This window comes from Salminus brasiliensis, chromosome 6 (genome assembly GCF_030463535.1).
Source record: "Salminus brasiliensis chromosome 6, fSalBra1.hap2, whole genome shotgun sequence".
Lineage (NCBI taxonomy): Eukaryota > Metazoa > Chordata > Actinopteri > Characiformes > Bryconidae > Salminus > Salminus brasiliensis.
The window spans coordinates 34116685-34143064 of NC_132883.1; the positions used below are offsets into that span (position 1 = coordinate 34116685).

General features: G+C 38.0%; 1 protein-coding gene across 3 annotated transcripts in view; it reads right to left on the reverse strand.

The window, feature by feature from the left end:
* Positions 1-6331: 6331 nt before the first annotated feature.
* The window catches only part of cacna2d3a (calcium channel, voltage-dependent, alpha 2/delta subunit 3a), a 241835-nt gene continuing 221786 nt past the window's right edge, over positions 6332-26380 (reverse strand). For all 3 annotated transcript variants that reach the window (XM_072682138.1, XM_072682137.1, XM_072682136.1), the window contains 5 exons: positions 26048-26103; positions 22942-23056; positions 11280-11395; positions 8157-8236; positions 6332-6792 (listed from right to left, as the gene is read on the reverse strand). In XM_072682138.1, the coding sequence (XP_072538239.1) occupies positions 6700-6792; positions 8157-8236; positions 11280-11395; positions 22942-23056; positions 26048-26103 (460 nt within the window). In that variant the 3' untranslated portion in view covers positions 6332-6699. The remainder of the gene's footprint in view (positions 6793-8156; positions 8237-11279; positions 11396-22941; positions 23057-26047; positions 26104-26380) is intronic.

Consider the following 26380-nt stretch of genomic DNA (forward strand, 5'->3'; position numbering starts at 1 on the left):
ATCATTTTGAAACATGTAAACAACTCTGATAGTTAAGCACTCAACTTTCAGTGAGGTGCACTCCTTTTCAGTGAGCACGGCAACTTGACACTTAAACTATATATGCACCATCACAGTAGCTAAAGAGCTCCCCCTAACACTGATACAGCAGGCACTTGGTATTGCATGTGCAGCATATAGTTATTCATCTCATTTCAGTGATGGGGTTCTATGCTGCAAAATTTATAGCAACATAGAGATATCATGGAATTTCTTGGGATAAATGAACCCTTGAAACATAAATATGGCATAGTTCCCAGCTTGCCAATAAATATCTCAAAATGATGCAAGTTTGATATAATTGCTTACAGCGAGTTTCACTATACAGCCTTATCAGCCAGAATGACTTGAGACATATTGAGTATGTAGGCCTCCTTCTCATTTTCCTGCCAGATGACAGCTCTAATCATGAGCTAGTATTTCCATACATTCCTTTCAAACTGAGTTGCTCAGACCTAAACAGTGTATGAACGCTATCATTTGCTTGTTTAGTGCAAGCTACTAATGCTAATACAATCTCCCAAACGTGCATAGACCATTGACTTATAATCCGGTCCATAGGTATCATAAATTTCATAAAATAGTGGCACAATTTCTGTCATTCATTCTGTGATGCATCAACCTATTGGTTTTGCAGCATTTGACCAAATCTGAGCAGAAAGTAACACCTCTAAATGAATCCTGCTACTTCTGTCAGCAGTCACATCATCCATGACTACACCAGTGATCCAGTTCCATTGGCAGACATACATGTCTATGTAATGCCAAGTCTTCTGCCATGTTTGACAGACAATGTGGTGTTGCTTTAGATCAAGAACCTTTCCATTTCTTCTCCAACCAAGTTTATCTTGGTTTCATCTGTCCAATCTTGTTCCAGAACTAATTGAAGAGGGGTGTTGCAAGGCAAAATTACATATTTCAGATCGCTCACTATTTTAACATTATGAACATTACATATAAATAGTCAGAAAACACACTGATCTAAATATATAAATAGTCAGATCCCTGTTGGTTTTTGGAAATAATTAAAATGACTGTTTTTTGTGTTGTAGACATTGTGACCCCTGATTCCTATTACCACTATTGTAGAGAAATCTGCTGAATGAACCATTTCACTTCAGATCACTCTTAATTACTTGAAATATTACTTGTGATGAAATTGTCATGGTTACATACCATGACGAGTACATCTCAGTATTAACGTGGAAAAGATGATAAAATATTAATGGTTACAATGACACTAACATATTCCATGAAACACGAGATGTTTTTAGACAACTGTGTGTTTATCATCCCTTGAAGACCTTTTGAGGTTTTGAAATAGTGTAATGGGGATGAAGGGATAGTATGATATTAGTCTGAACAAGAGATTAAAATAGCACTAAAAATAGTAATGGTAAGAAAATAGTAATATTTTGTAGTGATGACTATGACGAAGATGAAGCAAAATAAACCATGCAGTAAGGCTTGGAGAGAGAAGATATTTGTGAGAATGGACTGTTTGAGAAAGCACTCTGTGCTGCTTCCCCTAACCTTAATGAGTTGAGTGGAATGCTGCGGTTCGGACGTGTGTGGTCATCATTCTGGTATCATTCCCGCTCCATCTTGACAGCAGCCCACGGAACAAACCTAGGGGCCATGATGTCATGATGCTGTTGGTAACCACGGCGCCGTAGAGGCCCCAGGCATGACCTTCTGATGACCGCCTTGTTCCCAATCCCCACTAAAACCGCTCAAGCTTTTACGCATTCCAGTTTCATTCAATGTAACAATATTTGGGATACAATCTTTAAATGATGTCATAACCCTTCCTCACCTCTGAAGTACTGAAGTAGAACGCTATTCATTTGTCCACAAATAATCTGAAACTTCTTTCAACACGATAATTGAAATCAAATCATGGAGAACACAAGGAAAATGAGAAGAATTTTGAAACTTATGTGGCTTTAACAGGCTTAGTGCAGTTGTACTTATTGGGCCGAGTATCTTTTTTATAATCTGTTTCTCTTCTTTTCTCGCAAGTTTTACACCACAACTATTCAAATTGTAGTGGTTCACTGAAACAGACAAATAGAAGAAATGGTTCAGTGTTCTTGTTCTTTTACTATCTGAGGTACTCAGGCTTGTGCTGTTGGAATTCATTGTCCTCAAGCTGATTTGTGATTCTTATTTTATAATATTTACAAAACAATTTCTGCTTTTATTTGAAAAATAAAAGAGTTCAAAGTTATCCTTTAGTTAGCACTGAGGTTAGGTTTGGTAGTGAAATATGTGTATTGTGGAAAATGTGTGGTATTGTCTATGGAACACAAAGGAACATGGAAATACCCCACAAAGCCAGGAATACAAACTTGTGTGTGTGTGCGTGTGTTTATGCTCTGTTTTCAGTTCTGCATAATTTGCCCTGAAAACACAGTTGCACTCCTTGGTTCTGGCTTATCTGTATGACTCAGAGAAACAATCACCCCTGCCAGAAATAAAACCGCCAATGTTTCCACCAATCACATTCACAGTATAATTAGGGATGCCAATGTTATAACAAATCACAGCCCTTGTTTTAAGATATTTTGACAATCAGACTCTAAAGCATCAAAAACCTACAGGGTAAAGGCTTTTGAAATTCTCTAGTCATTCACTTGCAATATACTGTTGGCCATGGGAATGTGCACAATGTACGTGTCCATATGTGGTTGGATGGTTTTGTGGCCTTTTCGCCTTTGTGCGCAGAAGAGGCTGCCCGGAAGAAACGAACCAACAAGCGAACACACTTGCCTTTCAAATTCCCACTGGCATTGAAATCAACTTTTTGAAATATTTAGCATGAAAGATTCACTTCCGAAAATTGAGTATCAGTTCCAGTGTTGGCCCCCGTCTTAAAGCGCTCACTGCCAAGCGCAGATCAGTCCACCAAAACATCCTCAAGTCCATTAGGGTGTGATAAATGAGAGGCCTCTGGGATGAAAGACAAGGAAATGAGAGAGAAAAAGAAAATAAAAAGAGGGGGTGGGTGGAATTACTCGATATTACAGCTTAAGAGCTTCAGTAGCCTAGCCGTGCGTTCTTTAGTGTCACTACTAAAAATATCAATTTTCAATTACCCCCATTTGGAGTGGAAACAAGCAATTATTACCATGTGGACTTTTATAGTGGAAAGTAATGCACTGAATTTACTAGTTCAAATGTGTATGTCATGTAGGAGCAGCACAAATTACTCACTTCTGACTTCAAATATAGTTACTCAATTTAGGCATGCATTTGGAAGAATTATTTACTTTTGGTTTCATTTTGGCAATAAGTATTTCTGCAATAATCATTTGCATTTTGTTAATATTTAGATATAGGTACTTAGTTTAGTACTTTTTGTACTTTTGGCAATCAGTATGTACTGCTGGCTCACATTTAGATATAGTTGCTGACTTTTGGCAAAAGTGAATTATGTCTTTCTTTTCCCATTTTTTTATTTTGGCAATAATTACTTACTTGTCCCTTACATTTAGCTGTAGCTACTTAAGTTTAGCAACAATGACTTACTTTTGCAGTAAGTACTTACTTTGAATATGTTTGACTAATTACTTTTGGCAGTAATAATTACTAACTATTACTAACTAGTACTAACTATTTACTCTATACTTACTTTTTGCAATAGTTGCTCTTGGTTACCATTTTAAAGACATTGGATGTATGGGTTTTTTAAATAAAAGTGATTTCATGTCAATGAAATATTTATTTTCTGTTCATATTGGCAGTATTTACTTACTTTTACAATAAGTACTTACTATTTGCAATAACTACTTACATTTCACAATAAGTACTTATTTTTTACAACTTTTAACAAAAAATATTTTATTCACATGGAATGATAAACATATGTGAAGCAAATCAATTCAAATAAATAACACATTTATCCATGTATCCTGTTGATTACTGCTGCTCATTTCAAGTAATCCCACTTTCTTAAAACACATGTTAAAAACAGCAACCAAAAATGTGCTGTCTTTATCGGGATATGCTAGATGTTGCTTTTAACTTCTGTATTTTAAGAATGTTGCATTATTTCCCTCATGCTCCTCTACCTGTGCTGCTCTGGCTTCATAGTATCTGGTTGCTTCTACTGTGTGTCAAACCAGAACTAGGGTCCATTCACCCAAACCAAGAAGTTCACTGAAATGAAAGAGAAGCACATTAATATAAAAACACACAGCAAACCCCCCCCCCCCCCCACACACACACACACACACACCATCCCTAAACCCCTTTGTTGAAACCACAATACAAGATCATTGGCGTGTCAAGCAGCAAATGATGTCCCTCTTGCAGGATGTTTTCTCTTTCGGCTCTGCTGGCCCAATCCCTTGGTGGGACCCAAGACAACGGAGAAAAGCCATTTTGTGGTGGACCACTGGACAAAATGCTTCCCCCCTCAATTCAGCCGACTCTGTCACCATGGAGACACCACAACGACAGCTGGCGCGAGAGATGGAATGGAAAGGCGCGCAACGAGTCAATGCAGCAGAAAGGAACTGGATGGGAACATGATGTGGTCCATTATAAAAGAGCGAGAAGAAAGATCAGGCATGGCAGATCCTCATCTGTCAACTTCAGAAGCTGAGCACAGTGATGAGAAGGGACTCTTCAGACCACAAATGAGCCTTTCAATCAGTCGGGAGAAAAATTACATGGTGTAACACCATGCTGATGGAAAATGGGGAAACATCAAAGTGTTGATAAAAGAGGAAGCTTTAAGAGCATTTGTCGTAAGGCTGCAATTCAGCTAATACACTGAAATCAAACATGACCCTGTAAAACAGTTTGTGATGTTCAGCAGAAATCAGTAAATGTTTGCATAGCACATTTTTACAAAACTGCACACACTGTGAAAAATGGTTTGCCCAACAAAACATCATGTGGTAGCAAGCGATTTGACTGCTTTAAAAAAAAAACAATTGTTGTTGGTATTTATTGGAGTTAAATAACTAAGTGAAATTGATTGACACCGCAAGAAGGATTTCTCTTTTCACAGTGTACAACAGCAGATGTGTGGATCGTGTTACAATGTTTGCAAGGTTATAGCATGTCAAATCTAATCTGAATCACATTTAGACACATCTTTGCCAAAGTGTTTACACTAGAATCCTAATGAAACCAGTATTATATTTATACAAAATCCCATTTTTCTGGAACTTTAATGCTAGTTACCACATAACATCAGGGAAAAACATCACTCTGCGATTAGGAAAATGCATGTTATTAAATGTAATTATTTCAACAACTAAGTGTCTTTTTGCCTATTAAACACAATATAACAATAGAATAATTACTGAAGAACACAGATTTGATTGCTGACTTCTCTGTGAATTCCAGTCACTGTATGGATGTTCCACCAGCAGCTCACCTGACTTACTTTTAAAGAAGGACTGATTAGATAAACAAGGCGTTGGGTGGTAACTGTAAATATTCAGCTTCCTAAGGAATGCGATGAAAATGGGTATCACACTTAGCCCATATAAATCACAATGTACTGTTTATCTGTCTATTTGTATGTATTGTAGTAAATGCCTACTGCCTACATAACCAAATCTATATATCATTTTCTCAGAGGCCTAAACCCTGTGCACAATACTGTGTATTATTTTGGGTGCAAATCCCAGAATTTGTAGACTGATTATAAAGATAGAACCTGCTCTGCTTGACCTCTTAATTCTGTTTGGACTTTATAACCTCACCCTTACCCCCTCCCTGCACTTTTTGTCAGTAACAACGGGAGAATTTGGTCATCTACAGATAGTACAGCTGAAGGTCTCTGTGAAATACGGCTCTTCATTTCTGCTCTTCACACACACAGAATAAGAAAATTGCTCCCTCTACATAGGTCACGTCTGTCTGTCTCGCGCCATCCTAATGGACTACAGATGTGCATAGAGCCACTTCTCATGCACATTGAGAGAAAGCCCCAGTATTTGATCAAATATGGCACACAGTCACAGTATACGCACACAAAACCAGACCCCACGCACTCACCCAGTGATTGCTAATCTTCACAGAACGTTTTTTTTAAGGATCATTTTATTTCAAAAAGTACACAAACAGGACTAATTTCTCTCATTATAAGGCAAAGCTCATACACAACAACCACTCACATTTGTAGACTTAAAAGTCCATTATCACAGTTGTATGGTTACCACTTGCAAATGATAAATAAAACCTTCTCTTTTTTAATGTATGATATGCTTATATATATATATATATATATATATATATATATATATATATATATATATATATATATATATATAATATTTAACTTATTGATTTATTTCATCTGTTTATTAATTCATCTTTCTGAGACTCACGATTAACAAACACAGCAGTAATACTCCAGTCATCATTATATTCATTATTCATTTAAATGCTCTTTTTTCATAAATGTCCATGTAAAATGTCTACGAAATAAAAAAGGGGGAAAAAAATAAATAAGAAGTGATCCCCACATCGCCGTGGGGCTGTGCCTTTTTTCCGGGTGATTTCTTTATTAATCGCTTATGTTAACTTACTTTGCTCAGTGTCAGGGGTTGTTGTTTTTTTTTTCATCGCTTTTGCATGCCGAGCCAAGTCGAGCGAGACCGAGCTAAGCCGGGGATTTTAGGGCGGAGCCAGTTCTCGTCACCTGGGAAACAGTGCAACCAAGATAGCCAAGAACGTTGCAGTAAGTGATGGTGTCAGACCTAATGCACGTCCACATTCCATAGAGTTCTCCTGTGGGCAAAAGAGAACAATAAAACAGATGAAATGAACTGATCATTATAAATACAGTAGTGCTCTAAATACAGTTCTAAACATGTTTTAAATTTGAATCTAAAAGACATGAATTCATAATTAATGTTTCATTTTTGCTATTTTTTTTCCTAAATGTTCAGTATTTTCATATTAGGGGAGAGTGGGGCACAAAGTAACACAGGGTAAAAGTGCAATGTGGTCTTTTATATGTAGTCAAGTAGAATATGCTTATGGACAGGTATTTCTTCAACTTCTTTACCTGTAATTAAATCTTGACTTACTTATTATTTTTTTTATAAACTTAAGTTTTGATGTAACCCCTAAAACAGCCTAGGGCCTGCTGACGGGCCAAAAGTGTTCTTGTAGTACAAAAGAACAGACCCACCAGTTTGTACAGAAGTCCCTGTAGTTACTGAATAATACGCCGTAGTGTGTAATAAGCCTTTCTGTGTTAAGGTGTTAGGTCACCTTCTAGGTGCCTGAAACGCTGTATTACTTTAAAGCACTTTAAAACTACTCACTGTGAGAACAAGCCAAGCTAAAGTACAGACTCCACATGAATAAAAAAAAAAAGGGTTACATCGTTATAAATTTCATCACAAATTTACTACAGTTCTCATAATTTATATGCAGTTGTATGAAAAGGTTTGAAAAAAATAAGATGCTGATTTTCTATGTGTAAATAACTTTCTTATGTACATTCTAAAGCATAATTACGGTTTAGAAGCTTAATTGAACATATTGACAAAGAACATAAAATGGCCTGAGAATACAAATAATGGCACTTTTAAATTGCATTTATTTATCTTTTTCAAATAAATAGAGTGTGCACTTTAAAACATACAGGATATTTAAATATTTAAGTTCATGTCCTGTAGAAGATTTATTTAATTGTTAAATCGAATGTCATTTGTCCAGCGGCACAACGACTTTTGTATACTGTATATATAAAAAACATTATAAATATTTATATTTAAATAAACATTATAAATATATAATGCATTGCTGATAAACAGTTGGTGCTGGAAGCAAAGTTTGTATTCTCATCTGTAGCAGAGATGTAGAGGCTGCTTGTGTAAAACTATTATTAATATAATAAAAAATTATGGAACAAAAATAAAACAACTAATTTGTGCCCCGCTCTTTCCTACACACTGACACTGCATTTTATTAAAAAACATAGGTGAAAAAAATCAAGTTCTCAAACTGATCCTCAGGCCTCCCAGACGGTCCACATTTTTTGCTCGAACCATACGTGTTCGTGAGTTGTGCTAGAGCACAAATCCGTCGGGCCTGAGGACCGGTTTGAGTTCTCTGTTGTTCTTTTGAGCTTTTCGAGGTACCTCGGGATGGAAGGGGTGGCATGTTTCTGGACGCCTCCTGTCTTTCTGCAGCTTCAACCGCTCACATTTCAGAGATTCATTATGTGCAGCGAGGTTAAGCAAAACACACATGTAGCTGACACAGAGAAATCTAAAAACCTAGTCCACCAGCTTGCATAACTGAAGGAAAGCAGTTGCTGGTGCGCTAGGATGTGTGCAAACCCTGCAATTGTAATATGACAGCTTGTTTGTGAAGTTAGACAACACTAAAGTAATTTAATGCTACTCAGATCCTAAATCAGCTAGAACTGCACTTGCGTATTTATCATTCGCTGGGTCTTCGAATGACACACTCAGGCATGCGTCTGCAGAGCTGACGAAGAGCAGCTTCAGAAAACGATGCTGTCAGGCTTTGAGCATCAGAAACAGACCGGACCCAAATGAAGCCACCCATTTGAGCTTTTTTTGTCAAGAGAACGTCTGGTGTTGATCACTGGTCCATTCCAGGCCATTGTGAAACGCAACATCTGTTGGTGTTTCGCTTCGAGAAAGAGAGAGAAAGAGAGAGTGAGAAAGAGGAAGAAAAAGAGAGAGAGAGAGAGAGAGAGTGCATTGTATTCAAAAAACCTCAGCGTCTTCAATGATGGAAATCCATGGATTTCAGCACAAACATGTCGCATGCTTTTCATCTCCATGCATACAAAAAGGCCAAATAAACTCTCCCCAAAGAAAAGAAGCCGCAAATTAAAATCCTACCTATTTTTTCTCCCTTAACCCTCAGCATATTGTTCTCTTTTATGGGTCAGATGAAATACATCAATTTTAACGAGCATAATAGGATTGGCACCCCGGAAATTTATGGGACAGTTATGTGTATTAAATTAATACATGAAAGAACACCACACTGTAGCAGTGTTCTGGATCCTATTTAGTTTGTAAGTTTTTTGTGCTTTTTTTTGTTTTGCTGATCATGTATAAGAGGTAAACCAAACAAACCAAGACAGAGAAAAACAGACCTTGGAGCAGCTCATGTTGGAACAATAAGGGCTATAATGAGAACCTGCCCATCCCTGCCGACAGTTGGCAGGCTGGGAATTCAAAGAGCCGACATTACGGTTTTATTACTAATGTTGTTTGGTGGCAAACTTAAACTTGCTGCTGGTAAATTAACTGATAAACACCATGCCCAGGCAGGACGGATCCTCCGACTCAAATTATATAATGTTATAAAAACGAATCTAGAAGAATTTGTCACATTATGCATCAAATAAACCCTTTCGAGAAAGCACAAAGACAAAATTAGTGAACAACTTAACCTCAGAACCACCAAGTTGTGGATACCGGCTTATTTTCCCTTTGTTATAGCTTACGAACAACTCCTCCAGTGTGCACTGCTTGTAGTGCATGTAGTTATTGATTAGTAATCTTTAGGGTATAATAACAGTCACAGAGCATAAGGGGTTTTAAATCTCTTCTGATTATACTGAAAGCCCAATACCTTTTTTAGTACTGCAATTTGGCAAACAATTCAGTACAATAACTGTCAATACTTCCAATACTTTCATTTTTTATAAAAAAAAATCTAGCACATGCTCGATGCTGTGTTGTCTGCATTTAAAGATTTCTGTACTAATAAAAAGACAGACTAAATAAGCTATACAAACCTGAGCTTATGATGAACGGTTTTCCCTTATTGCCTTAGTATTGTTTGGTGTCGAGAACTGTAATGTTACAGTTCTCGACACCAGTATCAGTATCAAAATGAAAGCTCTGGTATCGTGACAACCATAGCTGGCAGTAATAAGTCGTCAACCACAGAATGACTCTGCCAGGCCCTTCTGCTCCAAAACAAAACAAGAGACTACTTCATGCACCATGAAGATGCACTTTGGCATGAGAAACGTGAAATACAATTTGGTGAGTTTACTGAGAATCATAACGTCCATAATGCACAGTAATAACATGTGTAATGATCTGTCATCGACCATGCAGCAAGTCGTGGCACCAGAACTGCCGTTTTGGATGGGCATGACAAATCCGCGGGTGGGCCGAATTCGAGTTTCGCTCCTGCGGGAGCAAGGGGGAATATAGGCAAAAAACATAGTATAAGCATAACTGAGCCGTTTGCTGAGTGTCATTTTAAACACTGGAGAAGGAAAAAAACTGCAGTGGGAGACACTGGCTCATTAGTCGACCAGAACACATAAAACTCATGAGCTCATGATAGAAAAACTACACTCTGATCTTTCCTTTGCAGACAGAAGAAATAAGGACCAAGATAACTTCCATATACTGGTGATTTCTACCATTTTTCATGCCTTTGTTAATGAGATGGGTGATGATTGTTCTGCGTTGAGACATAGCTCAGTAGAGCTACTACAGTAATGGTTCAGTAGCTGTAGTTTTAATTTGTAGCTATAATTTGTGCTTGGCTACATTTAAGCGTTAAACAAGCCTCATTCATATGCTTTCAGCAATGGTCTTTCTCCTATTGATCTCCAAAACACTGACTTTAATAGCTGGACAGTCAACTCATTCCTCATAAGGACAATGAGAAGGACCCCTAGATTCAGACTGTAAACGCCACACTCTTACAAATATACATGTTATGAATGGTTGTTTGAGCAATTCCATCAAAAAAACACTTCTGTAAAACAATATGTTCGAAAAGATGTGTGTGAGTGTAAAGAAGCTTTAAATATGACATCAAGTTAAGGTTTTTAAACCCTTAAAAGGTTCTTTACTAAACCAAAGGTAGTTTCTTTAAGTCATTGCTCATAGAACCCTTAGTAGTGATGCCGCACAGTTATGCTTACTGGTTAAACTAGGCTTTCTGGGTGGCCTAACGGTTTAACTGTTGGCCCTAATATTATGAGAATACAGATTCGATTCCTAGTGATGCCACAACCCTCTCCCGTATTTGCCCACCCTTTCCCCTTCACTTTCCCCATCCCCATCACTTCAGCCAATGCAGAGGCATGTCAGTGGACCAGGCAATTGGAGTTCTCCTCCAAGCATGTTCATCTGTTCAATTTCAAATGTGTCATGTATGCAATAAGTGAATTGTAATGTGTTAATTTAGTTTACTCATTAAGGCATTATCTCATGCAGCATTGTTTATCCCTCTTTTCTTTTGTAAAAGGATATACATGATTTCAATGGGGTCCATAGTGATGGGTCCATAATCCCTGCATATACACTTGTTGTCCACCACCACCATGAAGAGGTTACTGCTGGGAATTTGTTGAATGACGAACGACCTCGGAAAGACAAGAGACAAGAGAGAAAAACACGAGAAACATGATGTTTCTGTATGTGTGTGTGTGTGTGCGTGCCTGTGTTTGATGGGTGCGTATATGTTTTATAGTTCAAAATCTGTGAGACTGTAAGAAGTTTTAGGCAGATGCCAAAAAGATAACGCACATCTCCGGCCACCTCATCTCTCAATTGTGTCTCTCGCACACACTTTCACGCACACGACATATTTCAAACAGGCCGAACGGGTGTGATATGTATATGTATTAATGAGTTCGTACGTGCCAAGTGGACCAATGGGCCTCCATCCTTTGCTCTGCTCCGCCAGATGTGCTGCCATTGTTTCATCCTCACTCACCACTTTTATCAAACCTCGCAGAGTGAAGGCAAAGGCTGGCCAATGAAGTGTTGCAAAATATAAAACATTCAAAGGGGGGGGGGGGGACAAATTGGAACCACACATTCCAACTTTTTTTTTTTAACAAGGTTTTTTTTATAGGTTGAGGAGATGGATTCTGAGCTGAAGTCGGCGTCCCTGATTTATGCATCTCTGCGAGACTTATGGGAAGGAATGGTATAGAGGATGATCCCTCTCTCTTTCTTTATCTTCGTCTCCCTCTTTTTTTTTCCACAGTGCGTGTGATTTATGGCCCTGCCCGTAGAGTGGTTTATCGCACATTTGGTGGAGTCTTGTCCGCTCGGCTAGAACCTTGGTGCAGACACGCTCAATCTATCCCAGATACACGCTGTCTGGGGCAGAGTGGCTCGATACAATCAAAGAGTCTGACCCAGACTATCTATTTCAAGCCCAGAGATGCACTGCTTAGCACATGATTTAGCACTGGTCATGAATTAATTCTTCAACAAATGCTTTCTTTATGAGAGAAATTATACTTGGACATGTTGTAAAATTCTGAATACATGCAGTGTAAAATTCAGGCTACAGGTTTTTGTGGTTTAATACATCAGTCAGTTAGTTCTTTAAAACAGAAACATTCAAAATTCTCAACCATAGCTCAGTAAAACGAGAAGAGAAAGTGTGTAAAGAGTAGAATAATGCGTAGAAGTAGTAGAGGAGATATTTTCAAATAACAGAACGATCTTGTTGTGGGTACAGTCGTGCTTTGCTTTGTGAAAGGTCAATTTTACGTCTCAGTGTTGTTTTCCAGTACCGAAAATGGGCATTAACATGTTTTGTACTTGGACACTTGTATACTTAAGTATATTAAATATTATATAAACTATATAAAAAATATATAGTTTATATATAAACTATATAAACTATATAAAAATATATGGGATCACACTTATGCACTGATGAAATACATGTAAAGTAAAAAAAGTAACGTGCACGTGTTTGTCACTGTACAGCAAAATTTGTCCTCCCATCTGTGGTAGTGAACACACACACACACACACACACACACACACAGTGAGAGAGCGGTGGGCAGCCAACTCCAGCTTCCGGGGAGCAGAGAGGGTAAAGGGCCTTGCTCAAGGGCCCAACAGTGGCAGCTTGCCGAGCCCGGGAATCGAACCCACAACCTTGTTATCAATAGCCCGGTGCTCTAACCGCTGAGCCACCACTGCCCCTAAAGTGCTAACATATAGGATGTTTATATATTAGTACATAACTAATGTACTAACATATAAAATATTTTAGTAATATGGTAATATTACTCTCTATTTTTTTTTATAGGAAAATACTGGACTTGGACACAAACAATGCACGGCATGTCACTGATCCAGTTATAGACTGGCATTTAAACAGCTGAGCAAATCAAAGGTAAAAATTTGTAAACCAGCAAGCAGACGTTTGGAGTGAATGGCTTTTCTAAAAAAAAAACAAAAAATGTCAAAGCACTGTTCCTTTTCATCTCACAGATCTGAAAAGATAAAGATTCGCCCACATCATGGTGTGTATTTTCCTGTCCAAGTTAGACGAGCTTTTCAAAACTAAAAAGCCACATTTGTCCATTTCCATCAAACCTGTGCGGTTTCCGAGTTTACAAGCTCACTTTGCCATGTGGGTTACTTAGAATCTTCTAACTAACAAACCTGACTTCCAGCCCACCCAAGAACCCCCGGTGGCCCTCATCTTTGTCCAATTATCGACAAAAAATAGAGCAACAATTACATAACCAAATATAACTGCTGCCTGGATTCTAAGAAATGTATTAAAACCCAGAAACGTAGTATTTCTAGAACACATCAGTTTCAGTCAACACTTACACGTCACCTAACCTAGACCAGACCACCGACCACAAGCCAGTGTCAGCCAACAATAATCTGACCTTGCCGTAACCCAAAATAAGCTTGGGCACATTCAAATCGACCCATTCGACAAATAAAAAAAGGGGGCTATGAAGTCTTCTACGGAACCAGCATGATGTGAAAAACCCAGCAAAACAGTCTCTGAGACCAGCCTAAGATGGATTTTGGTTCATTTGGATGAGGAACAGTCCAAGCCCAGCGCAACCTCGCAAAAAAAGCTTGATTGAATGGAGACCTACAAAAAGTCAGTCCAACTTAATCAAGCGAAATAAAACAGAGACTAGGAGCGCTGGCCAGAGGAGCGTGTTTTGGCGGGAAGGGATAAACACACTTCCCACTCGAGCGGTGGCTGGCCTTGTGCTCCAAATGAAACACACACACGTATGCATATACACAGACAAACACACACGGAAAACTGTCCATGCCTTCAGTGACGTTAATGGTTGGTGAATGAGCCAGACCTGAGCCAAAGATGAAACACAAAGCAGATACAGGTGAGACGGAGCAGAGGCAGGCGCACACATTCACACAGACACACAGACACACAAACACACAGTAACAATTACAATCCTTTTTATAAGGCAGAGGAGAACTGGACACAAACACAACTGTAACAGATTTTATGTAGTTATGCAGGTATAAACAGAACACGATTTTCGTCATCTTTTCAGATTGCCATGGCAACTGTTTTTGTACCATAAAAGCTTTACACGTGTTTTGTGTGTGTGTGTGTGTGTGTGTGTGTGTGTGTGTGTGTGTGTGTGTGTGTGTGTGTATAATTCACATACTCACTGTTATTATTTTAACCACTCTCCTCGTGGCACTCACAATATATTCTTACTGTGAGCACTACCCAGGCATAAGTTCGGCCCCCACGTGGTGGAGTTAGTTACACAGCAGTCACGTTTACATGCATTCTGTTTTCACACTTGTCCCGAACATGCAGGTATTTTTATTATTTGCAGTCACACTGATAAATTAGCCAATCACACAACCCCATGCACAGTGCCGGGAGCGGATAGCTTCTACACCTGCAGTGGACCACATTAGAATCCACTTGTAGCGAACCCCAGCCCACTAATGTCAGGAAGACCAGAGATCACGCTGGACTGCTCCACACTGCTCAACAGCTTTCACACTTGACCAAATGTACCAAACTCTCAAAGCAAGCGGACCTGAGTCTGTAAATAGTTTTAGTGTGAAAACTCCCTTATAGCTCAGACAGAATAGAATACATCCATGTATATGCATTAACCAGAATAGACTAGTCTGATGGAGGCCACTCTAAATAAAGTTCTTATCTTATTAAAATTAGCCACTTGTATCCGATCACATTCTCAATGGGAAAGTTTTAATACATTCTGTGCAAGAGCCAAGCTTGTACAAGGCAACAGCAACATATATTATTACTGGCAAAGGGGCTCTTATGGTATGTTCTGTGGGGGGCGAAATAATCTTAATCAAGTTGCATGTAAACAGATATTTTCATCAGATTGTTGAATAGAGTGTACATATAAACACCTCAGTCTTAACTACAAATGAATTCAATAGGACTGGAGTAAACCTTTGCATGTCAACATGGCCAGTGTTACAGCTAAGCCACAACCAGAGAAACAATGAGTCCATATTGCCCACATAAACACAATGTTTATCCATAGATAATAATAATAATAATAATACATATTCTATTGCAGTGGAAAAATGACTTCTGCAGAGACATGTGATGACGCCCAAGCCCGAGCAAGAGGGAGGGAGATATAAAGACAGGGAGAGGGGAGAAGAGAAAAGAATAGATTAAACAAGCTAATGTTTAAGTTAGTTAAAAAGAACATTCACTTGCAGTGTAACATAAAGCCTGGCGCATACCGGGCATGCCATGTTAAAAAATCTGAAACCATTGTTTTGTCTACCACGGCTGCTGAAAAGAATCCTAGAGGAAAAACTGAAGTTTCCAGACATTTACTGCATATGAAAGTATTAATCTTGCACAAATGCTTTCAAAACACTCTTCCATCTAATATAGGCCTAACCAATCAGAAATGTATGCAAACATTCTTTAATGTATTTTCAGTCAAACATAGTCCCCAAGCAGAACACCATGAGCCTAATTCGTCTTTGTCAAATTGGGGGACATAAAACAGACATGATAAACTATTCATATATCTCACAGTCTGTGGGACATCTCTGTCAAACTTTCTCAGAGGAAGTTATGCCCCTTTTTTAAAACTCAGTCTAATCCTAAACACACACTGCAAATATCTCCTATTTCAAACATCGTATATATACTGTGTATGCAGTGCATGCGCTTCCGTCTAAGCCAAGACATCAGGCACTTAGCTTTACCTTAAAGCTGAGATATAAACCTAATACTACTTTATCAAAGGTTCATGTAGAGCATTTAAGCTGAATTTCAAACATCGTAAATACGTTCAGCACTGCATCTGACCCAGGGCTTCTCTCGTTCAAGGCATGACCTCAGTGTTAACCTAAAACTGCAATATAAACGTAATACTACTTTATTTTACATTAATGCATAGTCTTAAACCTAAAGTGGTCCATTACGCCATGGTTTCTAAACACGAGCCGGCCAAGGCCCTAAAACATGATCAATACTTAGCATGCAGACTGTAAATCCATATTTTGGGGCTGCATCAGAGCTTTAAGGTTCAAGTTAAACGTCTCTCTGTGCATTCCTCTGAAAGGCTGAGTGCACTTAAATCGGGTTTATAAATGCTGGTGGTGGAGGGCTGATGTATATCATTGTGATAGGGGCACAGCGGTTGTAACAGAAAGTTTATACTGCTTGTAAAAGGGCTTTGATGATAAACCACCCACATCCCCCTTCTGACGGCACTCTTAGGAGAGTAAGGACAACCAAGTGCACAGGTGTGTGACCATCATGTGCCGCAATGTGCTTCAGAAGGGGGTCGTGAAGCACACACACGCGTGCTTTGTGTGGACGTGAGGTCATACAAATGTCCATATATTTACACATTGCTAAGACCTCATATACACTTAAAGAATCGACTAACAGACTTGTTCTACAATAAATTGAGTTTATGTTTAGCCTCAAACATCGCCAATAATTTCGAAATGGCGAAATTTTAGAACAGTTTTTTAGGAAATATGAAATTTTATTTTACTTTTTATTTTATTTTATTTATTTATTTTTTTACAAAAATAGGTTATTTTGGAGTTACGGATCTGTACACACCCTTAGCAGCATTTACAGCTTTAAGGCGTGTTGGCAAAGAAGCTGCAAGTTTGGCACACTTGTTTCTGGATATTTTTGCCCATTCTTCTTGTAACTTCCTTGCAAGCTCAATCAGGTTGGATGGGAAGTGTCAGTATACAGCCAGATGTTCAATTGGTTTCAGGTCTGGGCTCTGGCTGGGCCATTCAAGGACATTCAAAGACTTTTATCCGAAGCCACTCCTTTGTTCTGTTGGCTGTGTGCTTTCGGTCATTGTCATGTTGGAATTGCCTCAGTCTGAGGTTTTGTTCAAACTTGATTAGTTTGTGTACTAATCAGGACTAGTCGCCCTAGTCCCGCTGCTGAAAAAGATCCCCACCTCATGATGCTACCACCACAATGCTTCATTGTAGGGATTGTATTAGCCAGGTGAGCGGTGAGTGGTACATGATTTCCTCCTGACGTATTCAGGCCAGAAAAATCTTCTTTCTCATAGTTTGAGGGTCATTTAACTGCCTTTTGGCCAATTCTAAGCAGGCTGTCATGTGCTTTTTGCAAAGAAGTGGCTTCTGTCTGGCCACTCTACCATAAAGGTGTGATTTGTGGAGTGTTAACATGGTTATTCCCCTAAAGGTTTTCCCATCTCCTTAAGGATATGCTCTGTCAGAGTGACCTTTGGGTTCCTGCTCACCTCCCTGGCCAAGGCCCGGGTGGCCAGGTCTAGGAAGATTCTTGGTGCTTCCAAACTTTTTCCAATAATGAATGGTGGTGGCCACTGTGATCTTTGGGACCTGTAAAGCTGCAGCAATTTTTATGTACCCTTATTCAGATCTATGCCGTGACACAATCCTTCTGAGGCCTGCAGATAATTCCTTTGACCGAATAGCTTGGTGTTTGCTCTGACATACCCCTGTCAACTGATATCAAACATCACTCCTGGACACTACTGATACTTTACTTAAATATAAAACCAATATATGTACATATTTATTCAGTATTGTTATCTATCTGCTGATACCCACTGCTCCTGCACATTATTAATTTCTTATTCTTTATAACTGCACTCATCTCCAGTTAGTTCAAATGCACATTTTAAACATGCACATTTTTAACAAAATGCACCTCAGCTCATCAGCTCACTGGGTGTCATATCAATGTGTGTGCATATGTGATATTGTACATTCTGATTTTATTAAATGTCTAAAAACCTGCTTTCACTTTGTAATTTGAAGCCACCACCATTTTCTTATTGTTTTTTTTTCTCAGATTTTCCTACAAAGTCAGGGCATTTTTGTCCTAAAAAGGAATGAAAACAAACTCGGACACACACACTTACTTATATACACTCTCTCTAAAAGGTTAAGACTATAAAATGGGAGCGCTTTGCAAGACAAACACACTTAACCCTTCACCCACTCACCGGAAAGCATGCAAAGGAAGAAGCCATAACTAACACTGTATTTAAACTCTAATTTATGTATTTATTTTCACCTCTGACTGTAGCTCAGCTCCCTACATGTTGGCACTGTTAAAAAACCCAGGCTCTATCCTTCTCTGTCAACCACACACATGGATGTGTGCACGTACCAGCACAGACACACACACACGCATACATACATACACAAGCAGATGGTTTTAAAAAGGCCCTGGGACCAAGCTGTGATGTCTGACCACACATAAAGAAAAAGATTAGACAGAAGACCATAAGGACACACACATGCACACGTTTACACATAAAGGCGGGCAGAGCAGTACTCCCTGTGTATGTGTGTATGTATGTGTGGAGAATTACAGTTCCACAAAATCAATGTTACAGTGCATAAAGGACCCACACACAGAGCTGCACACTCATGCGGCCTCAAGAATGTACCCACTCGCATTCATTCAGATACACCACTAAATGTCAAAGCCTCAATCCCAGTCATAAAGCACTGCTGAGGTAGACATGAACACACACACATACACACACCATATTTAATGCAAAAAATCCTATCAAATCTCAATATACAGTCATATGCAAAGGTTTGGGCACCCCTATTCAAATGAAATGTTTTGTTGATTTTGTCAGTGAAAATGAATGTAAATGACTACAGAGCACAATTCCTGTTTTTTAATATACTAGAAAAAACCCATTAACATAACATATCCAGCTTTTGCATATAGCTGTAAAAATTTGTAAAATAACATTTATTTGGTTGTAGACAAACCTAAAAAGATTTAAATTATTCTAAATATGCTCCTCCAGTGCATCTTAACAAGCTTCCCAGCCTTGGAGGAAATGAACTGACCTATGGATGATTTATAAAATGAGTGAGGAAGGTGTAAACCATCCAAAAATAAGTTTTATTTTAGATTTTTTAAGTTAATCAAGAATAACACTTATATTCAAAATGCCTCAAGTTCCATACATGGTGAACAAATCTTCAGACAGAATATACTTCAACACTTTCAGAATGCACACTTTAATGCACAGTTAACATTTATCATAGTCATTTATAATATTTTACATTGACTTGCATTAAACTTTAAGAAGGTTTTTTCCTTCTCCAGTAAAGTTGCCATTTTGAAGATATAAAGTTTGCAAGGTTTATAATATTTAATCTTTAGTCTTGAGTAAATTAACAGAAATTATGATCAATATTTAGGTTTATGAAATTATTTTCACTTATAAATCAACAAAACATCTAAACCTGTTGCATATTAAATATAATATATTATATAGACATAAATAGACAATATAAATAGACAATTATAATAAATTACTTTCTATTGGTTTAGATTTTGTTTTACTTGTTCAGCAAAACAATACAATCAATAATAAAATTTTGAGATTTTAAGATTATCATATGGATATAAAATAACAAGTGATTCCTGTTTAAATAATCTTGTCAAAATGCCAGATGCTTTTTATATTGTGTGAACATTGTCCAAAGACTAAACCATTAAGAATGGACTAAAATCTTACTACAATAACAAGCATTACAGTTAGGAATGTTCCTCCTTTTCCTAAAATGGGGTTTTGTTACTGCAGTGACGATAACAAAGCAATAATATACAAAACACTTCATAAACTCTGCACAAAGACATGGTCAGATACAGACTATCTAGCAATGGTGATGAAAAAGACATTACTGTCCTAAAGATGTGGCTACATTTCACCTAATCACCTAATACAACTAAGATCCAACTGAATAACTGTCCCTCTCTGTCTCTCGCTCTCTCCTCCTCCCTCCCATCTGCCCCGTTTAAAGGAAATTTGTTCTTAATAGAGCCGACAGTATGAACTCTCAAACACCTTTCATTCAGCAGATGTATGTGTCTGCAAATGTGTGTGTGTGTTTCTAATCAATTTCCTTCATCCAAACAAGATTAAGCTAATCTTAGCCTGGGGGGCAGATACACTTAAGCAGATTACCTTGATTTTAGAGCTGCGTCATTTTGTACGGGCCTTTGGGAGGTCGAGCGGATGCAGGGCCTGGGGGGGCGGGGCTTTTGGCCGTTTTTGACACAGCCCTTCCATTGGCTGTAAATGTGTGAACGTAGCTGGGCCGGTGGTCATGCTGAGCTGTGGTTTACCGTAGGCAGAGAACGCTCTGAGCTGATTCCAGATGTGCTCTCTATCGTTCTGAAAACGCACTGGCTGTGGTGGTTGGAATCTCAGAATCTCAGAGGCAGATGGTAATTTTGAGAGTTTTTGAGATGTAATAGCTTTGGCAAAATCTTTCTAGTCGTTACTATGTTATTATATTATTGCAAATTTTAGTTGTTGGAACCGCCATAGTGGTCATTTTGACAGTATACATGCAGATGGCTAATTTGTTTTCTATCAGACAGGATAAAAAAAGACATTTCCTAAGAATGGGATTCATATGAGAGTTCATACATTCTTTCCTCACTCATATAAAATACATAATTCACAGTGTTACCCATATTGGCTATGCTTAGATTGCAGATATAACCAGGTATACTGATGGCTTGCCAAGTATATTCCATCCAGGAGTGAGCAACACGCCTTTATTTACTGTTATTGTGATAAACTACTGGTCATTATCACATTACAACTCAATCACTTTGTTCTGAGCATATTCTGGATATGACCAGTACTTCTGGAACACTGGACAACTATTTTTTTTGCTGTTCATTTTGTCCCATTTTAACATATTCCATGTAGACAATACTGCATATTGCTATAAATAATCAACTGCACACAGTGCCACTGATCCAAATAATCACTCTTTCCCCATCGTCATTTTTAGACCTAAACCACCACTTTAGCCAGGTCCCAAAAAACCTTTGTAAAAAGTTTGATGCCTTATTTGAATACTTTAAAGGCAAGCAAATGCTATGAGAAGTTTGTTTATCTATGTGTTCCAGGAACCGCTGACCCTTTTATAGTGCCCCCTCCAGGTTTGTTTGAGACACAGCAAAAAGCTTGTTCTTAACACGGTAAACTACAAGCATATAATAAAATAACAATGAATTAATAAATAGGTATGAACTAACAACTGCAAAAAAAACTACAAAACAGTTTTTACTAATACTTTGGTTATTATTCATTATTATTGTATATAATAATAATAATAATAATAATAATTATTATTATTATTATTATTATTATCAGGTATTAAATAAAGAAGAAATCTTTCTCAAATTATTGCTAAAAGCACATATCAAAACTCTCCTGCATCAAAGCACATATAAACAGCTGAACAGTTTTAGCGGCAATGAGTGCTATTAATGCAACAAAGGGATAAAATATGTTGGGAATGGAAAATCATTGGAAGAAAGCATGTTTGATCCTCGGCGATGCCAGAGCCATTTGTGGCTGTAAGTTCAAGACCGCATAAAGGCCTTATTTTGGGTGAGTAGTATGTTTCTCCTTCTCCCCACATCACTTAGCATGATGTGGGGAGAACATGGTTGTCTGTTAGCTGACATAACTGTTAGTGATCTCCTCTAAGTGTGCTCAGCTTTTCAGTGATGTTGCTTTAGCATGGAACCTTTGCAGTTCTTAGCTCATTCTTTAAAAATTTTGGACTATTATTGGAAAACCCACTTGGTAGCACAGTGTAATAGAAGGAGACCTAGCAAAAGGTTGGAAACGGGTCATGTCTAAGTAGAGGAGAAAATTGGTTTAAATAATAAAAAAATAAACTGAAAGCTTTAACAGTGTATTTTTACATATCTGGTAATCGTAAAACAGCCCAGGTTTTTTTGTGAATTTCAAAGCACAAAATTTCCTAATATAGATCAAATCTGCTATTAAACATTACAAAAATAACTAAATTAAAGAGTAGTTATTTGAAGCAACAAACTCTATTCTTCCCTCTTTTCCCTCTCTCCTTACTCCAGCGTTCCCTCTCCTCACCCCACCCCCAAGCATACTCGTATATTAAACCACTAGAGCAGTTTCCTTCCAAATCATTTCTTTAATAAAAACATGTGTCTTTTAATCATACTGTAAAGCTATCCTCTGCATCTCTGTGTTTTGCTTTTTCTCTGCGCAGTCGAAGCAATAAAAGTGAAATATGGGCTGAATTGGGACAAAAGTGGCCTGCTCGCTTTGAGTCTCAGCGCTGAAAAAACAAGGCCGGCGTTCGATTTTTGGCATCTCGGGACCCCGGCAAGTCCAGTGATCAAAATGTCAGGGTGAGTTAATAAAAGCTTGTTATGTTTATTATATGGTATCAGTGGAGGTGTTGTGTTTTAAAGTGGGAGCCCGTGTGTGCAGACAGGAAAAAAAGGTAGTGGATGTTTGGGAATATGAGTGTATAATATTTCCACAGAATAGGTCAGAAATCACAGGCACAATACACACAGACAAACCTAGCCTGACACCGTTTTACATAGTTAAGGCTATTGCCTCTAAATGGAGCTCTGTGGAGGTATTTCAGGACTTACACGAGTACACACAAGTTGAAGGTTTTGGACAGGGGGTTACGTGCGCACACACACACACACACACACACACACACACAAAACCTCAATATTTTTATATTTGGAATGAGTATTGAAACAGTCATGGTCTTAGTCTATGAGCCTTAGTCTTCTTTTTCTATATGCTTGTTTAGAATTTCCACCTACTTGATGCAGTCTTCACAGTCAATGTTCCCTGTGGTCTCCTTAATGGTTCTCTCTGAGATGAAGGCTGGGTATTCTGTATCGCACGGAACCAACATCGTCCGACCATCTCTATGAGCTAAAATAAGAGACAGAGATAAATAGTTAAATAGATATATACAGGCACACAGACTGCTAGACGGAGAGAGGGAGAGAGAGAGAGACAGCGAGAGAGAGGGACAGAATGAGAGAGAGAAATTATATGACCTCAAACTATTCTTTTCTGGAAGTGGGAATATCAGTGTCTCAGGCAATCCATCATGCAGAAACAGTTCTAAGTATATGACAACTGAACTCCTTTCAATGCCAAAGGCAATCATGAGCATGTTTGCTTAGTTCTGATGCCACCTAGTGCTTGCATAGGTAACTGCAACCACCCAGGTTCACACTTTGCTGTCACAGTGTGTATTTGCGTTTATGATGATCTGATTTCATATTGTATAATTATATATAAATACCATACAAGCAGGATAACACAGTGAAAGCACATGTTAAATGTTAAAAACGTACAAAATTGACTAAAACTGGCTAAATTTATGTAGAATTAGCACTGCTTTTTTAAGCTGAGGTTAATATGGGTCTGAGAAACTGACCATTAGACAATTTAACAAAAAAAGTTATTTGAACAAAGTTGTTGACATTTTTGCATATGACTAATAATTAATTATAGCAAATATAAAAAAATATAGTAATAAATACAATTAATGATTAATACATGATTATACATGTATTATGTTATGGTAAAACATGTAAAGATACATGTTTATAACATTTTGGATCTAATTACAAACATATTATTATTATTATTATTATTATTGAACTAAAATGTTTTAACTTACTTATTTAAATTATTTATATTTACAATGTAGCCTATAAGGTGTGCCCAGACAACCTTACAACCTATTTACCATCTGTGCACTTCTCCAAAACAGGCCTAATTCAAGGCTTCTTTCACTTTATTAGTAAGGACATGGGGTAAATACTCTCTGTAAGCGGATTGGCAGAGGAATGAGGCTTAAATGTAGATCTTTAAAAGTCAGCACTGTCTCGTTGTGCCGCTGCCATGTTCCGTCTGAACTGAGGCAGGGATTTGTTCGGCTTCGTGAACACAACAGATTTGCCCTGCTGCTGGTTTTATTGGTGTGGATCGCATTTCTGTATTGAACTCTGCTCTACAGGTAAATGAGCACAGTAGCAGCAGCCAGCGGTATGTGAAACACTACAGTGATAAAGCCTGTAGAACTGGCCTATCTGTGTAGGATAATGAACACAGCTCTGAAAACCGTAAGTCAAGTGCCCGCTGGATTTTACAGTCAGAAACCTACAAAGCTAACTCCATCCACTGATTTTTTACATGTATTTAAAATGTATTGTTTTTTTACACTAATTGACACTGTGGGAACATTTCATGATGAACGGAGCAAATGAAATGGTCCAGTTGTTCCTTCTTCTCTAAACCCACCATTTGACTTCGTTAAACCAAAAGAAGTAATCATACATATGCTGAGTTATGGCATCATGGTTAAGAAAATGTTTTTAATTGCAGCCTATGGTGTGTGTGTGGTGGGGGGTAACATATCTCAGAGTAAAAACTACAAGGGATTTACAAAATTTATAATGGAGATATGTTTCAGGAAAGCCAAAAGTCAAGTATCTTTGGATTTACGAACATTTGAATGCCCCCTCGTACACTAATTTTAAAGGCAGGGACACCGGCTGAAGGGTAGAAACCGATGAACATGCTGTGAAATAACTTATGACTTAAAGTGCTTCACCCTGGCAGAAACAGGTCTGTTATTAAGAAGCGGATATTGCTCTAAAACACACTTTTCACAGTTCATAAAGTGTCTCGCTCAATAGCCACTAGAGCCACACACACACACACACACACACACACACACACACACACACACACACGTACACTTGCACAGGTCAGTTGAGGTGAACAGTGTTTGGCATTGCTGTCCTTTTGAATTTCCTCTAAGTGTATTTCTGAAATCATAACGAGCTGAACACAGTCCAGACATTTGTGTGCATGTGTGTTTATGTGTGTATGTATTCTTCATTTGACAGTGAAGCAGTGTGCACACTGAACAAAGACCCGTAGGAGATGTTAAAAAAGAGTGAAATATAAATTTTCTTTATAACTGAAATTATTTAAAAGGCTCTTATTATTTTTACATTCTCTTCTTTGAGGTCCACTTCTAATTCTGCCTATTATTGTGTCTTATTTAATAAGCTGTCAGGGCTGCAACACTACTTGAAACTTTGGCATAAAGGGGCAAGGTTAAACTGTTGTAGGCTGAGTGGGTGGAGATATGTATTTGTTTTAATGATGTCACCAAAACAATCTAATTAAAAAGAGCTGTTTAAGCAGTTTATTTTCCGTGTATGGACTGTATGGATTGGGGACGGAATGGTTCATTAAGAAAATTTCCTTCTTAAAATAGAACAATAAAGTCTTTTATTGTCAAAAAGGCAAAGCAAATTCGTCCATTATATGGGTTCTTTGAAACCTTTGTATAACTGTATATATTTCTAATTTACTGACCCATTGTTCTCCTCCAATCAACCAGTAGAAAAATTCCTTACAGCAGCCAATTCACAAATTATTAATTAAAGCTGACTTTAGTTTTATTTGCCTAAAAAAAATAGTTAACAGAGCCTCTAAAAAGTTAACAGAACAAGAATCTGTCTTACATTGACTGATTTTCTGAAGTTTTAAAGTAACCAAATTCTGAACTCATTTATAACTTTTCATAGTTCAGAGTTGTAAAAAAAACTATATTATTATGCAAACACTTGGCAAGCCTTAATTAATTCATGGGAAGTCGACATTATTGCCAGAGATCTCAAAATAATTGCTAACATTATGAAAATGATATATTTTTACACAATGTGAATTTGGCTGGTTGAGCATGTCAGTTCCAGACAGTGTCAGTCCTCACCCTCCCAGTGTGGGTAACATTACATGTGATAGGGGAGAAAAGTAACAAGTGGGTTGGCTATCTAAACTGGGTCAAATATAAAAAAAAAAAATAAAAAAAAAAGCAAACACACTGAAACATACCCTTAACAGTAAAGTCTGAGTGCCACCAGCCATACAGGTTAAATTCCAGCAGAAATCTGTGGGCAAATAGAAAATTCACAGGTGACAACTGAGAAAAAGAGGGAACGGGAGAAAGATAACAACTTGAAACTCGCTTAAAATATTTATAGATGACTTTTTTGACTGCAATCAACACCACTGACAGAGCTAAACAACAACAAAAACAACAACAATGTAACCAAAGTCAGCACTATGATGTCAGCCCACCCAGGAGTAACCGAGGTTGTAAGCTCTGCAATGGCGCCAGGTTCATAGAGGCATTCTGGGATTCCCCCAGCTAAGCTCCATCAGGCT